Below are 17,964 nucleotides of genomic sequence, written 5' to 3'. Positions count from 1 at the left end.
AATAATTTTACTATATTTATTCTACCTGGGCTTATATAAGAATATTGACACAGTCAAACACTATTTATAAGCGTATGGCAATTTGCTTTAAAATGCTTTGTACATGTCACAAAAATAGACAAATACATTTTTTTAAAATTCAATAGAAAATCTGTCTTCGTTAACTGGATGTGAATACCTGGAGTTCACAAAAAAAATAATAAATAAATAAATAAATAAAAAATACCACCTTAATATTAGAAATATACTATGTTTAAAAAATAGCCATGTCCAAATGCCAAAGTGCCTCCAACACCAAAATATAATCATCTAATTAATGTAATAATAATAATAATAATAATAATAATAATAATAATAATAATAATAATAATAATAATAATAATAATAATAATAAAAACTGCTAATCATCCCCTACAGTTATAAGATAATACAGGCAATCCTGAGAAATGTGCGTTTGCTGCATAACAACTAGTGGATTAATGAATTTAATTATCTCCCAAAAAATGCTGAAATTGCTCCTTGTTTAAATCGGTTTAGCATATCATATGCTAATGGAGATGAAATTATTCCATTGGAGTATACATCTTAGTTGTAGCATCAGCTCTTAAATTGAAAACTCTAATATCATCAAACACAATCATTCAATGGATTATAAAAAATGTACGAACACCTACAATTTGCCAATTCTGGATGCTGGGATATATATTCAATTTAAGAATACTCCCACAAGCGGGTCCAAAGTGGCTGAATAGGGGAGCAGCTGCAAGAAGACATACAGACAATATGGGTAAAGACTAGGAACAAACAGTATGGGCTGAACTAACACACACACACACACCCCATCACTGCAAAGTCTTACAGTACTGCCATTAAATGCCAGCATCACAACCAAATACATAAAGAAGAACTGCCCAATGCAACATGATACTGGCCAGCAGAGTAGAGATTTGTCTGGGAGCTTGACTGTGCTTGTAGTGTACTTTCTCTTGAATGTAGGTCAAGAAATTGGCAGTTTTACAAAATGTCAGCAGTAACATTTAGCCTTCAACTAACTTTTATTTGAAGAGAAAACTTTTACAGAACAAGTGTGTGGGTTTTTGACATTTACTGGTTGCTAGGAAAACAGCTTAGACAAAGGCATTCCAATTGATTTTTGCATGTTGGAAGGGGTTCAAAGGGTAAAAGCCATTTAAAATGAGGAGTTCATGGAAAGTAGGGTCAATCATATGTTCCACCCACTGAAAAATGTCGCATCCCCCCAGCTGCAGCCTCATCACAAAATATTGATAATGAAATATGAATCCGCTAACAGAAAAATAGGGACCACATGCACCCTTCTACAATAAAGCACAAACTACATTCAACATTCAAGGAAAAAAAAAACAAAAGTCATAACTCAAACAAAGAAAGAAACTGAAGAATGATGTATAAGGGTTTTAATAATCCACTCTGTCAGTATCTGGAAAACCTGAAAACTCACCTGCTTTTTATGTAGTTTTTGTATACAACTGTAAGTCGCCCTGGGTAAGGGTGTCTGCTAATAAATAAATAATAATAATAATAATAATAATAATAATAATAATAATAATAATAATAATAATAATTTACATCCTCGGTACCTCCCACAACATCACCGGCTCACTGGAGCCAGTGGGTATAAATTACCTTAGTTTAATGAGGTTGAAGCTGAGCAAAGCAGTCGGACTATCAAATAGATATACAAACCCTTCAATAAGATTTGGCATTCCTGCTGTTCACATTCTGGCCAAAGCTGCGCTTGAAACACGGTAAATAATGTCCATAAAAATAAGGCATCCATCAGAAGCTACTGGCAATCAAGCCATGAAGAAACAATACATGATACCATATCCTTATTGGTGCTTCGTCCACCCTGGAAATGACCCAGAGTAAAAAAAGCAGAGGCTGACTCCTCCCTCTACAGAGCACTAATAATCAATCCAATATTCTCTAGTAAAATTTAAATATTTTATAAATACACATGGGATGATGAATATTGTAATGTATGTACCCTGTGCCATTAGTTATAGGCACTGCTTTCAGGTATAAGGCTCCCCAGTTAACATGTGTAGTTGGTGGTGCATTGATACTAAATATGCCTTGTTAATGTGAACTACGCAGTTGTGTACTAAATACCATAGTTACAGTCACTGGTGTTTGTGTGTGTGTCGTTCCTACATTATAGTTTGTGTAAAACAAGTTAAATACACAACAAATATTTACTAATTTTGTAAATAATAAATATAGTACATCGCACAGAGCCGCTCACCTGAACATTCATTTTTAAAACAGCAGAAGGATACACCAATGAAAATCATTACCAAGAGTAAGTGCCTACAGTATTTTAGTAAGTAACAATGATAAATGCTGTTTTATAATACAGTTCTGGTACTCTAGGATGTTGTGGTGAAATATCACAATGGTTTGGGATTAGAGGTACACAGCCTATGCTATCGTGTCTCATAATGGCCACATCCGATGTGATATTTTAGCACATCACAACACCTCCAGTACCATCATTCTTAAGTAATGCTTTTTTGCTGCTTTTTGTGGAAGCTCCTGTCTGCTAAACATTGTTTTTCCATGATTTTAGATTTTCCTTTTGTATATTCTGTGATCTACTTTTTTGTTCACTAATAATTTTGGAAGTTGTGTGAATTCAAGGTAGATTACAGTTGTTTGCAAATCCTGTAATATAACTCCATAGACCTTGGGTAATTCTTTTTAAGATTATGTTTTTTTAATAAATAAATGCATCAATAGAAACTTTAGACACCCTATAGTGAGACCAACTCAATTGCTCTAAACATTGGTGGATCTAAATACAGTACTCTCACCCTGAATATTAAAATATGACTAATCCTGGCCTTTTACATAGATAATGAAGACAAAAATGCAGACTTGAACACGCTGTAAGAGAATGTAGGTAAAGTAGATAACATTGGGTAAATAATCTATAATTGGGTATAGTAATAACCTATCTTATATTGTGTAAGACCTCTGGACATCTTGGTTATATGTAAAGCAAATGCTTATTCTTTCAACCTGACCATTTAATATAGTATTACATTAGACCCAGATCTGTAATACTCCTCCTATGCAATCCAGCGAGTCTTGTAGTCATTGTATTTCATTATAGAATGAAAGCATAACTTTTTAATCAAATATAATTAAATAATCATGCATGATGCTGCTGAGAAGCCCTCTTGAACTTTCAACTTTTTTTCCTCTAATGATGTAACATACTCTGTTAGTAAATTTTCTGTGAGATGAGCCTTTAAAGATAGTATTAATTATTCTGATATATGAAACAGTATGTATCTTTAGATTTCCATAGGCTATTTAAAATAGTTTACACACACAAAGTAGGTTTAACCTGTTGCAAATTATAATCTAGTAGTACAGCTCAAAATCATGCAGTAAACCATCTTGTGTCAGTTTTTAGTTTTTTTGTTTTCTGTACAATGGGATAGAGTATTCATTTCAGATTTGTTTAGTACTGAAATTGACAATTTGTCACTTTCAAGATCAACAGTCGATTTTGAATTATTACAGTAACCTCAATATAAAGTTGGCATGTCTATCCTTTCTCTGTCCCATTTAAAGAGAGTGTCACAATGCTGAATAACCACATAATTATAATTTAAAATAGGAAAAGAAAGGAAGGATTACACAAAATAAAAATGCACATGGATCTGTGTTATGACAACCTGCCATGCCAAATACAGGTGACAGTGACACCGCCAGTTAATGCTCTCAATCATAAATCATTACTTTCCCCACACTGGGGTTGATATCACATAATCTAGCAATATATGACAGTCTGGACTCCACTTTAAATGTAACCACAACTTGCATTATATGATGGAGGTTGCTTCACACTGTCTTCATCAGTGAACAGATTGCTTGACACATTTTTAAATGATTAGTTATAATACTTAATTTACTGACTAAACTAAGCTGTATTATTCCCTCACTATAATGATACAACATATTCCTCTGCAGGAATCTGAAAACATATCCTCTGCATATTTAATCATATAAATGCTTTAGGAAATGTAAACAACGAATGAAGCAACTGTCTTGCAGTATTGTACAGTACATCTGAAAACCTCAATACCCACATACAACTGTACGCTTTTTATGTTTGTCGTGGTCTTTGTGTCCATTCTCATGTTTTCATAAATGAACTAAAATAGAGAATTGTTTTCTAAAAATAATTTTATTATTATTTTTATTTATTTCTTAGCAGACACCCTTATCCAGTTACAACATATCACATTATTTTTACATACAATTACCCAATTATACAGTTGGGTTTTTACTGGAGCAATCTAGGTAAAGTACCTTGCTCAAGGGTACAGCAGCAGTGTCCCCCACCTGGGATCGAACCCACGACCCTCCGGTCAAGAGTCCAGAGCCCTAACCACTACTCCACACTGCAGAATTAGCCATACTTGCCCTAAAGGTTATTTCATCTTTGAGCTAATGTATGAAAGCTTTTTTGCTGAAATAACCAACAGCTTAGAGAACTTTGAAACATTTCTGAATGAGTATATTCTGTTATTTACCTGCAGGTGATGGTTACTCTCTTTCAAGACCTCTGATCATTTAAAACATTTATTTGAATGCAGCATGGTTCAGGGAATATCTAATTTAATTAAACACAAAAATAAATAACTTGGTTATTTTGAATAACGAAATACCTGGCTTATGAGAGCGACTTGCTCTCTTACTTGAAACACTGTTTATCCTGCAGAAAAAAAACATGCCAACAAAACATATTAATTCATAATTGCTAGATATAGGAGCAAATAAATATGTCTCACATGTACAAGGTTATGATGCTAAAGGCAAAATAGCTCATGTCCATGGGAAAGCCATTCAATTATCTGCTTCCCTTCTTCACTATTATACTGCTTGTTTGATTTTTCTTTTATTAATATTGCTTTTATGGTTTCATTTTCTTTTTTTTTGTTTTAACAAAAAATAACAAGAATATGTCTTTCTGTATTTAAGAACCTTTCTTTGGTTTAATACCTTAATGCTAAAGTAACTGTTCAGTGAATATTTGATGAAAACACAAATATAGATACAATATTAGTGGCCAAGACTTTGATTTGCAATATATTACTGTAAACAGTTTAACATGTGAAAACAATCTTTGCTGTGCACAGCACATTTTTTGGATCGATAATGTGTCACCCTTTACGTATCTGTAGGCTTTGTTGCACTACACTGATAGTTTTCTTTATTGTCACTTATAAGATATGAATCCCATCTCAGGCAGTGACTCACTCTGTGACCTTGGGCAAGGCACTTGATCGCTCAGTGCTTTAGTCCTTCACAATGTAAAATTGGGTCAAAGCAAGGCCCCATTGGAAATATAAAGGTTGCCTCTCAGTTGGGCTAACCTAGGGGAAAAATCTAAATAAATCATGTACAAATGCATACAAAGTAGAATCAATACAAAAGGTATGGAATTGTGTCAGGGGGTGCTGAGGGACTTGAGGGGCTAGTGAGAATGTAATGCATTGAATTTCCCAATAAAATATTTCAAAAACTGGAGGTCATTTTTGAAACATTCTATACTCTACAAATATTGACTGAACAATTTCCCAGTATTTTTCCCTCTGTGTACAGAATTACTTGGACATTGACAAAGACTGAATCGTTTCAACAAGTATACACATTCTCCTGCTGTCCTCCTTTTATTGAATTTAATTTGCTCAGTCAAGTGTAACAAAACAGACCCTTTCACATGAACAGAGATTCCTGGGATTGATATGTTCCGCCCAAATGTTTTAGAAAACAAATCACCTACAAACTAAGAACTCCATATGCAAAGACAACACTTTGCTCTGTGCCTGTTTAAAATGTATCTTTTTCCAAAAGTAATTGCAGATAACAGTTTCTACTACATTAATTAATATTTAAAAAGCCTCGCCACACTCCAAGGTTGGTCAAGTCTAAATAAGTTCATATCAGAATGTGTTTGGTTGAACATCCTTCCCAGAAAACTAAATGAAACAAGGATTTGATAGATTTGACCAAAGTAAAACTACAGGCATATTTTGTGTTAACCCACAAATCATTAGGGAGTCCGATAAGATGTTTGACATGTTCATCAGTCTGTAACTAACAAAGTTTTTACCCACTCAATTACCAGATTAGATGATGGATCAATTACAGCTACACTGAAGATTCTTGGAAGTCAACACGGTTGCAGAAAATACCTTGAATATGTTGTTTGTGCTTTGTATTCTAATACACATGCCAGCTGTTTCACACAACCAACCAAAATAAGGCATTAAATGGTCACTCACCAGAGTTGGGATCAGAGTTGCCATCAGCTTCGGTCCTCTTGTCTGGCGAGGCCTGGTCATAGAATTCGTCCTGTGGCTGAACCAGAGGAAGAGGGTGTGAGATCAGCATTCCCACACCCACAGGCTCATGGTCCCCTAGACCGCTGTCACTGCAGCTTTCCTGGGAGCCATCAGGGAGGTGAAATGTAACACGTCGCTGTGACTAGAAAGAAGAGCACAAAACAAACCTGTTAATGCTCTTCTTTACTATTGTTCTTGAAGTGTTTTATTAGGGAATATGTTTCAGATTTGACTTTTTGTTTTAATGTGTTTATAATTCAAATATTCAAATTAGGGTGATTTTTTTTATTTATTTATTTTATATTTGTTGTGTCTGGTAACATTACCAATGAAGTAACTCCCTATGCTGGAGTTACTCCATGTCCCCTATTGGCCACAAAGGAAAATAAAAACATGATCTGTAAAAATAATGTTGATTCTTACAATAGTATCATTGAGCTCCTTCACTTGCTATATGTGGTGTTGGTCAGACTTTGTATTAACTGGGTAACAGTTTATAGTAATAATTACAGAGAAACTAATGATGTAATTACCTGATATTCTCTCTTACACAGTAATTGTTTTTAAATTAATAAAAGCGCATTCTAATTCTACTTGGCTCTTTAAGACCTGCATTGATCATCCAAATCCCACCGCATTACATATACATCTCAAAGATTCAGCACCACTAATGACTAACAACTAATTTTATGTGCTACCACTCCTCAAAGGATGGGTCTGGATATCTTATAACAAACCTTGAAGTGAGAAGAAGAAACAGTACTGTACATACTAAGTATCGCTTACAGGAGTTAGAAAATAGTGTTTGATGTACTACAGTCTGACACTGCAGTTAAAATATTCTGAATACAGGGAATGTCTGTAGGTCATTTGCATGAACCCACATGTATAAGCGAGTTTCACTAAATATCACCACTTCGAATCTCAACCTTTGTTGTAAAAGTAGGGCTATTGAGACAGTTAATTAACTGATTTTCCAGAACTGCAGTCCAGGAATGACTAAAATATGGCAATGCCTATTAGTGCGCTATAAGGGAAAGATATACATTCAATTTGACCATGTGATATACTGTATGGTCACTTGGAGAAAGCACCCATTTAGTCCACCACAACTATTCAGATTTTGTTAATCTATCAACATTTTGTTAATCTATCATAGTACATTGTCTTATTTTCCTTTTAAACCTAGCTATTGGCTGTACTTAATATTTTTTCTTAAACACATTGAACTTGTAATTCTTTGATTCCATTTAGATTTTCATGCAGGTATGTACTTTTTTTGCGTAGGGAACAAAGGGTTTTTACTGCCTGACCGATATTGAATACCAGTACAGGGATCCCACTGTGCAAAAGCAACCCAGAAAAAAATATTCCTTCACATGAAAGCTGCAGTTTGCACTTATCTCTCTGTCTGTAGGGTACATAAAACAAATGACTCCCATAAACAGGTGTGAAAAAAACTGAAATTATAGAATATAGTTTTATACTTTTGCATAGTAAATGTATCAGCATGGCCAACACGCACAATCAGCAAGCTCTGCTAAGTGTTACATTACTCATCACAATTTAAAAATGGTCACACAGCAGAAAATACAACTGTAAAGCTTCCATTAACATATATTAAGTCAGTTTTTCTTGGGAAAGACTTAACTCAAATAAAAGATGCTCAAACATTAGACTGCAGACATACAGCTGTACAATTAACAAGACTTGAATCATAAATAATCAAACAGCAGCAGCTCTTATACTCAAAAATCTAATTGATTGAATATAAACACATTACTTTGATTGCCACATGCATGGAAGTATAGAAAAATATAAAAAACTGTAAACTGGCACTCAGCAGTTGTGAATATCACAACGAATAATTGAACATACAAACTACTTTTAATTGTTTCTGTTAAAATACATCAAGTTTATATTTTATAGTACTATACAAGACATTATTGCGGAGTTCACGAGTGGCTCAACTGGTAGAGAACGACCACAAGTTGTGCACGGTGACTGAGACAGACAGAGGAGCACAGGTTTGCATCCTTGCTATGCAGATTTGCAGGGCTAATTACATTATTATTGAATTAGATGTAGCACTCCTACAGGATAGGGAAGCACAAACATCAGGGACTGTTTTTCTCCTCCATGCCCCTACTGGCCATGTGCCTAATGAGCTCAAAGTGATCCCATTCAGTTCCCAACTTCAGCTGCATATCTGATATCTAACTAACATTTATTTATTACACCATTATACATCAGCTGTTTACCAGAAAGAATGTTCACTAATGTGAGGTGTAATGCTCTATGAAAGAGATTAATCTTCCGTGTATATTTAAATACATTATCTTTTTTTTCTAGTATAAGCATTACTCTGAAAAACTAACACTTGCATTGCATTTATGTAACATTTACTATACATTCATTACTGGCCTCACAATTGTAATCAAGCAGTTATTGATTCAAATTGGTGTAATATTAAAAAACACTTTCCATTATTTTTATGTGCATTATTATTCAAATTGAAACAAATAGACACGAAAAACAACACTGAAATACATATTCTTGCATTTGTTTGTGTTCTAGTGTCCTATTTTAATTATTTATCATATTTTTAATTTTAAAGCCAATATGAAATAAGTGTTGTACATATTTCCTCAACAAACTAAAGTCAAATGGGAGATTAAAAGAGAAAATCTGCTGAACAAACAGTACTTAAGAACATAAGAAAGTTTACAAATGAGAGGAGGCCATTCAGCCCATCTTGCTCGTTTGGTTGTTAGTAGCTTATTGATCCCAGAATCTCATCAAGCAGCTTCTTGAAGGATCCCAGGGTGTCAGCTTCAACAACATTACTGGGGAGTTGGTTCCAGACCCTCACAATTCTCTGTGTAAAAAAGTACCTCCTATTTCCTGTTCTGAATGCCCCTTTATCTTATCTCCATTTGTGACCCCTGGTCCTTGTTTCTTTTTTTAGATCGAAAAAGTCCCCTTGGTCGACATTGTCAATACCTTTTAGAATTTTGAATGCTTGAATCAGATCACTGCGTAGTCTGCATACGACAGTTCTGGTCGCTCTTCTTTGCACTCTTTCTAGAGCAGCAATATCCTTTTTGCAACGAGATGAGCAGAACTGAACACAATATTCTAGAACTACTTGTAGTTCTTTAGCTTGGATGACTACAATTAGTCCCAACTGTGAACACTGTTAATCCTTTTATTATTATTATTATTATTATTAGGATCAAATGTTCCAAAATGGCTTAACTCTGGAACATAATCATGTTAACATTTGTTAACATAGACTTTGAGTACAAAAAGTACTCATTCAGACAGATTCATTTCAAAATAACATAAAACAGTACAGTAAGGAAGGATAATTTAAAACAGAGGATTTTCATATACATTCCCTCCAACCAGAATTGTGGACAGCCTTTGTCCCAATGCTGTCCTGACACTTGTTGAATGGTAGTGTACAGACATTATACCCCCAGGGCCAGACTGTCATATCCTGTACACATTGCAACCCAAGAACACGATTCCTAAGATAGAGCACATCACAATGGCTCATTCATAAGAAGGAACATGAATAGTATCAAAGCTATCACTGTACGTTTCAGATTCTATCGTTTTTAGGCAGCACTGATTTTCAATCTGACGTTGTAAACAGCACACTGTAGTATAAAAACATGGTTTCTATAACATGTCTCTGAACATTGTATTCATGGCCTTGGAATATCACAATGAGTAATGAATAAACTTTGCATTTCATTCATTACTTGATTTTGATCATCTTTCTATAGATTTCATGACATTTGAAAGCCTTTCACAAGTCAGTAAACGAGCAGCCTGGTAACCTTTTCTGCCTGATAAGATCCCACCAGTGAGTATGACTGTGTACAGCGGGGCTATAGTAATCATTGGCAAAAGCAAAGGTCACATAATTCCAGGCAATGCAAATAGCCTAATTATATAATATGATAGTTCCTTAAAAAGTGCCACTCACTAAAAACAGCCATAATAGTTAACCAGGATTTAGATTCAGCAACCAGCATTACAATTCTCTGAAAGTGACAGAAGTCAGATATATACAGTATTTAGTATATGCTGTATATACGGTATCTTTTTCAGAGACATACTCTGAAATTAAGTGAGAAAAGACTTGCCTTCTCCACTGATAATACAGTTCCAGTATGAGTAATACAATTCACATTACAAAATATTCTTACAGCATGTTGGATTAGAAGTAAATAAATGTGTCAATATAAATGTGTCATATTTTGGGGGTGATGTAAGGATACACGCAAAGTGATTTGCGGGTGCAAACCCCCCATAATGCTGCCATAAATTGTGTTTAGCAGCCGTAAAGTCTGATTTTACCAGCCACTAAAAATGTGGCGTATGTAAAGAATGGTGTGCACCTGGCGTTGTGCACCTGCTATCAAATTTGTACTTTGCCATCATTAATCCATTACAATTATATTTAAATGCATTCAAATGAAGAAAATAGCATAGCATTGGGCGGGATCTGGATACTGCTGGTGCAAAGATTACAATGTGATGCAAGGATTTTGCCTTGCACTTAGGCAATTGCTGACCCTCCAAAACCCTTACATCTCTTCTTACAAGGTGCAAACCATTGTAGAAGCGAGTAACTAAGAGCTCTATAAAAGCACACACCTGCAGAGACCTGTCATTAGCTTCAGGAGGGCTGCTGTGGTACACTTCCTGATGCGGCGACACCTAACTCTTGTTGAGGAGAAACAGGAACACGTTCGGAGGAGAAAGGCCAGACGAAGAAGACTGCGCATAATCAATCCCAAGGTCACTTTGTTTGGGATGCTGGAGCATGCGGTGCTAAAGCGTTATCCTCTAGCTCCACAGGTCATCCTTGACCTCATAGCTGAATTGAGGGATAAGCTAGACCCCAGCGTCAATCTAGGGACCGCTATCCCTGCACATGTGAAAGTGCTGTGTTCTCTGCACTACTTAGCCTCTGGTTCCTTTCAGACCACAGTTGGAATGTCTGGAAATAGCCATATTCACCTTTTCTAGAGTGCTAGGCACATTTCTGGATGTCATGCCTAAAAAGGCAGGCCAATACATATCATTTCCTAAGGATACTAGCATAACTGATGTTGACTGAGGCTTTTCCAAACAACTCTGTTTCATGCTGAGTGACCTCTGCCATAAGGACTCTCAGCTCCTCAGCCCTTCTGACAGGACCGAAATCCATGTGAAATGCATATTAACAAAATGCATGTGCAATTATGAAACATTTGCCAATAACAATTATGTATTGTAAGTCCTGGTGGTATGCAGACTTTCAAGAGGCATTTTACACATCATTTTGACACAATAATAGCTCATACAGCATGCAATCAGTTGATTTAGAATCCAGTATTACTTATAAATGCATGGATATTTTAGAACTTCAGTGAACATGGCAGGGTAATTCAGTGGGGTTAATGGGTTCCTTTTAAAGTGAAAATAATGAGTGATATCCTGTATCACATGGTAGTAAAATCTGATAGTCAAGGCAACACTTTGTTTTGTCATACTCTTAAAGACACGTTAAATAAATACATTAATACATATTGTTATTTCTCTAATTGCTCAAAGCATGTTTTATAGCTCCATTGTGTTGTTGTACTTTTACATTACCTGCAGCTCTACACTATGGTCATCAACATTATTATGTCATGTTTGTATAGAATCTGATTTCTTGCTGTTTTTTATTCTTGGTTTACTATGTTTTTGGTGTCCCATACTTTGTGACACCTGACCTGACAAACATCTTATCAGCTGTGATCTTTTCTCATTCTTTTTTTTTATCCCAGGTTACATGAAACATAATTCTCAGAGGTGGCCTAACTTCACAAGTTAAATTTTCAAAGATAAGATGCTAAACTATCAAAAAATGTAGGTAATAAATACATGGGAAAGTCCTGATGGGCTTCTTTGATCAAAAATTAAAGTGCTTTGATAGAATGAACAGCAAGCACACTTCTTCAACACTACTGTACATGAGGTCATGTGAATAAGTTGATGGCCGAGGTAGATGGCCGATTGTGATGTCACGATTTTGAATTGGCGTTGCAGTTGAATGGAATTCCGAGAGATTCATTATCATAGCAATGGTAAGGTTGATGTCATGAATTAGGTTTCTCTCTGATGTGTCATGGAATATAGCAGTCTATAAGAAAGTATAATTTCATAGATACACAATAAATAATTTCTCCACATTTTCTGGAAGAAAAACATGAAAAAAATGTTAAAGAAGTGACTGCTTCAATAGCAATCAAATAAATTATGCTGTTATTGTTTGTCATTAATTGCTTAAAAGAAAACATGTTTATACTCATTTAAATAAAAGATCCATGATCACATGACAATGAATATAAAACCATGGTCCAAATATCAATTCATTCCTACTGAGCACAGCTTTCACACTGATCACAAATGAAATAAATGTAACACCATTCACATTTGTTTCATGATTGCAATATCATGTCCAATATTAATATATCCACATCCACGCATAATACTCTTCACATTGTTAATAATACAATGAATTCACCCCTGATACCCATCTTACAAGACATATTCTTTATGTCATTCAGTGCATCATTATGTGAATATAGCTCTATGGTTTTAGCATCAATTAAAATGTTCTCTGCTTGGTCCAGAATGCTTATTGTAAAATGGGCTGCAATCAGGCATGCTGCTAATTGGAATGGAAGATCAGCTATGTTATTATTCTAAACACTGTCTCGGAAACTTAAAGAAAAAATACAGTACATTGAATAGGTCCAGTATTTTAAAAATGTGTTAGTCTAGCATTTATAGCATTAGATGGGCGGTTTGCCTCTTAAATAATATAAAAAAGACAATCCATTCATGTTTAGAACTGTAATTCACTGATGAACATTAGGTTATATAATTCTGTTCCTTCTTGCTTTCCAATAAACTACAATATGTTCAATGCTAGGTCCAAGGTTTATAGTAATTAAACTGTTCACCTCTTTCTAGCCAAGGGTGTCACCGATGCCAACTAGTTTTAATATCCCTCACTAAATCTAAAAATATACATTAATATAGAGTATAGAGCTAAAGAGAGACTAGAATCTGCAACTGTTTAGGTTATTATAACCCCAACAAAAAACATTTGATTAAAGTATTTCCCTGCACTTGCTAAAATGTTTGCATGTTTATGATTTTATCATTTACCAGGAGCGACTGATTTGTAAACAGATCACATAATGACTGTCATCATTATAATGAAATAGAGAAACTAGAAGGAGGCTGTGTGGTCCAGTGGTTAAAGAACAGCGCTTATAACCAGGAGGTCCCTGGTTCAAATCCCACCTCAGCCACTGACTCATTGTGTGACCCTCAGTAAGTCACTTAACCTCCTTGTGCTCCGTCTTTCGGGTGAGACGTAGTTGTAAGCGACTCTGCAGCTGATGTATAGTTCACACACCCTAGTCTCTGTAAGTCGCCTTGGATAAAGGCGTCTGCTAAATAAAATAATAATAATAAAAGATGTATTTAAACTGTGTTCAATTATAGGACTATCTAGCAGGGCATTAAAATGTGTATCTTTTTTGCCCAGCAGTCACTAGGAAACTATTAGCATAAGACCAGCTTACGGCATCAAAACTGACGAGCTATGTGGTACCATGGGATGCCATGGCTGTCACCATTCAATAATTACTGTTTGCACTGCACCAGACCAGTCACGGTCATTGTTTACAGTTTGAGACAAAAGAAAGAGGCTGTATCTGGTTCCTGCCTGGTACTGTAGAACACAGCACCAGCCAGGCATTAGCATTTGTTACAATATAATCATTTAGAGTTAGACAGGTAGAAATATAAAATATATACCAGTAAAAAAATAGCATGCATATAAAAAACATGTCTAAAACTAACCTTAGCACACAGATCCTTAAAATGGAAATCAATGTTGTGGTCACTGTTTCATATTTGTACAATAAAGTACAATAAATCTTACTTGGAAAGTGTGCTATCTAAAGAGCATTCATTTTCTAAGTCTTCCAAATGGGGGTGAAGAATAGGGTACTTCAGAGGTCTACTGTGGGACCACGAAGCATGAGCAATTGTGACATAGCACACGGAACAAGCAGAAATGTCATAATGGCAAAATATTACTGTACCTGTCACTATCAAAAATGTTCTGGACCTAAATACCAACTGCTTTGTGACTTTATAAGCCAACACACTACAACTATTACAAGACACCTAGAGGAGTTTATTTACAATGCAACAGTTTACAGGATTTCTTGTTTGCTTGCAACACTTGCGTCATTGCAAAATTCTATATGTTGCTAACAGATATAATGTTAGCTAATATTTTACTAAGTATCAAAAACACATGTCAGGGATTAATTGTTACTTTTTCTGTCCAATCTGAAATGTATTTGAATATTGATAAAGATATTGAGAAATCCAATGATCCACAACTATGCAGCTTTTCCCAAACATATTACTGCCACAGCGCTCTCAAATATCTTGGTAAATCTTTACATTTATTTGACCAAGCGAAGCAAAAAAAATATCACCACATTTAACAATTAGCATTTTGTTTTTCAAAGTAACAATCATGAAAACAAAAATTGCCACTTGAAGAGACCCTAACCTTTTTATAGTGTGCAGACTCCAATGTGATGTGGGTTGAGGACTTAGGAAACTTAAAAGAAAGAAAACAAGATTTTGCATGCAAATTGCCGTTCGATTGTTTCCTAGCCCTTGTGGAGATGGGAAATGTGGCCTTTAAAAGAGCTGAGCTAAATACAGTGTTTTAAAATGTAAAATGTAACACAAATGCAGTGAAAATGTCATAAAAATAAACCCAGCGCTTTTCCCTGGTGTTTTATTATTTTAAGATACTGTAAGCTAACCATATGTGAAGCGCAAAATTACAGAAGAGCCTTCAGATCAATTTAACCAAGAAGAAAATAATCTTGAAGAATAAAATATGTAACAACAGGGACAAGGACGTATTTAATTTAAAGAACAATGCAATTGGAATACAGTCAGTTCCCTTGCCAATCTATACTATCCTCTATAACCTAAGCTGACTGGCTAGGTTGTTAGGCCCTTATCCCAAGAGAAAAGAAAAATCATCCCTAGTTAGACTGTGCAGTATACCAACCACCACACTGAACTAAATACATTTAGATTTACAGCTTCAACAAAGAATCTATTTGAACAATGCCGAGAATTCCACAGGGAGCCGCTACAAACACACAATTGCTTCCCCAGTCTAGGAAAAATAACTGCTTTCTCTGGGGGGAAAAAATTAAAACAATTAAATAAAATGTAATTAGTCTTGTACTTATTTAAACAGCTAACTGAATGGTTTATTATGCTTGATTGCAGCCTTGAATGAAAGTTATTTATTTTATTTTTCTGTGACATGTCACCGACAAAGCCTGAAGCTGAATACTCTCAAGTCATATAAAACCTGATACCAAAATATCAAGCATGAAAAATGCAGAGAGGTGTCGGTGTTCATATCTAATATTAAAGGACAACAACGTTGTGAGTAGATTAGCAGCTAAGTATATGAGACTGCCTGCCCTCTGTCTGCAGATGGAACACTTGACAAACTGTGATAAAGATCAGAGAAAAGACACTGCAGCATTTTCTAGTAATCAATACATTAGTTTCCAGAAGGACACAGGCATCTACTTATTTTACCAAGCTCGTTTGTGATGGTGACATAATACAAAGTGATTATTTTGCTACAACACTGATCTGTTGTAATTGTGACAGTAGTGTAGGTGAAATTATTTTATTGAAGGACTTCTTTTTCAACTCCATTTTTATTAGACCAAATATTCTGCAGGGTCAACTGTGTGGACTTTTATTAGTTGCAATACAAACATGTCAATACCATCTAAAAAATGAATGCTAACTACTCAAAGATGATTTATATTAGTAGAGACCGAAAAGGTCAGATCCCTGTCCAGACCGCACACCTTTAATATGCATTGCCTGGTCCAGTCCTCCCATCGATTCACATTTGATGAGAAACCACTGTAGTAAAACTGGAGTTAACATGTTTCACCACCTGGAGGTTACCTGGACTGTTGTTGCAACACTGTGAGCAGTGCAATTTACAAAGAGGATAGAAAAAGATTGTTTAAGTATTTTGCTCAAAGGGAAACTATTCCAGGAAAGATCCATGTATGCATAGAAGCACGGAGACAGATAAAGGAGCAAACAGACAGACAGACAGATTGCCTAGCTCAGTGCATTAGGGTCTATATTTTGTATGAAGTCCCTTAAGATGATATAAATACAAGTCTTTGTTTGTAGCTGTAGATTTGGTGGTTTTGATCTTTTTTTACCAATTTTGTGTAAGGGAGTATCAAATGTAATTAGGTTGGTTTTGAGACAGCTATTTCTCCCCCAAAATTTGTTAATAGGATATCTATTCTTACACTCTTGTCCTTGAATGTCAGAGAATTACAAAGAAGCCTATGTTTTAATGACTATGCATTTTGTCACAGTTAATGGAGCTAAAAGCTAATGTGTGCGAGTGTACAACAGAGCATTTTAAGTGGAGTTTCCATCTTCTGGTCATTTGCATTAGTCTCTATGATAACACTTCAATTAGTCATTTACACTGAAAATAAGTTTGAAATTATTTTTTTGATGTTTTACAACCATTTATGCGTAATGGATCCTGTACGATTGGCCTGAAACAGACACCACAGTAAATTGCCAATGGGTTTGTCAGCTTGTTCTGTGTAGTTTTGAAATGAAGATAAAACCAGTATATATACTATATATATATATATATATATATATATATATATAGAGAGAGAGAGAGAGAGAGAGAGAGAGAGAGAGAGAGTGAGTGTGTTACTGTTTTTCAAAAGTATATGTAAGTGCTAAGGATTGTTTTCCATATGAAACAGTTAATTGTCTATGCAACTGTATATATAAAAAAAAACATAACAGTATCAGTTTAACTATAGGGGGTATGATATTAAGAAAAACAAGTGTATTTTAATTTTAGGATGACACATAAATATATGCCTTGTAAATGTTCATAACTGATACAAAGTTTCCTTTATTTAAAATATTTTTCTGGAGTAAACCACAGAGAAGATCAATCATTATTTTTCTGCAATGATATTATGCAACACAATCATATTTATGTTTGTTGAGTTTAACTTTTTATTTTATTAGTTGGTTGATTGATGTGCTTTGTTAACTTTCAGAACTTGCTGCTCTAGAAGAGTGCAAAGAAGAGCGACCAGAATTACTCCGGGTTTAAAAGGCATGTCATATGCAGACAGGCTTAAAGAATTTAATCTATTCAGTCTTGAACAAAGAAGACTACGTGGCGATCTGATTCAAGCATTCAAAATTCTAAAAGGTATTCGACCTGAAAAAAGAAACAAGGACCAGGGGTCACAAATGGAGATTAGATAAAGCTGCATTCAGAACAGAAAATAGGGGGCACTTTTTTACACAGAGAATTGTGAGGGTCTGGAACCAACTCCCCTGTAATATTGTTGAAGCTGACACCCTG

At 35.0% G+C, this 17,964-nt stretch overlaps 1 protein-coding gene across 4 annotated transcripts in view; it reads right to left on the bottom strand.

Annotated features, from left to right (window-relative positions):
- Positions 1-17,964, bottom strand: part of LOC117405596 (protocadherin-9) — a 228,732-nt gene that overhangs the window by 90,676 nt on the left and 120,092 nt on the right. For 2 of the 4 annotated variants that reach the window (XM_034923727.2, XM_034923728.2), the window contains one exon: positions 6,345-6,546. In XM_034923727.2, the coding sequence (XP_034779618.2) occupies positions 6,345-6,546 (202 nt within the window). The remainder of the gene's footprint in view (positions 1-6,344; positions 6,547-17,964) is intronic. The other 2 variants (XM_034923729.2, XM_059030273.1) reach the window with 1 other exon arrangement.

The sequence above is a fragment of the Acipenser ruthenus genome, chromosome 9, assembly GCF_902713425.1.
Source record: "Acipenser ruthenus chromosome 9, fAciRut3.2 maternal haplotype, whole genome shotgun sequence".
Taxonomy (NCBI): Eukaryota; Metazoa; Chordata; class Actinopteri; order Acipenseriformes; family Acipenseridae; genus Acipenser; species Acipenser ruthenus.
Note: the sequence above shows the minus strand (reverse complement) of the source record. Positions and strands in the feature narration are given on the sequence as shown.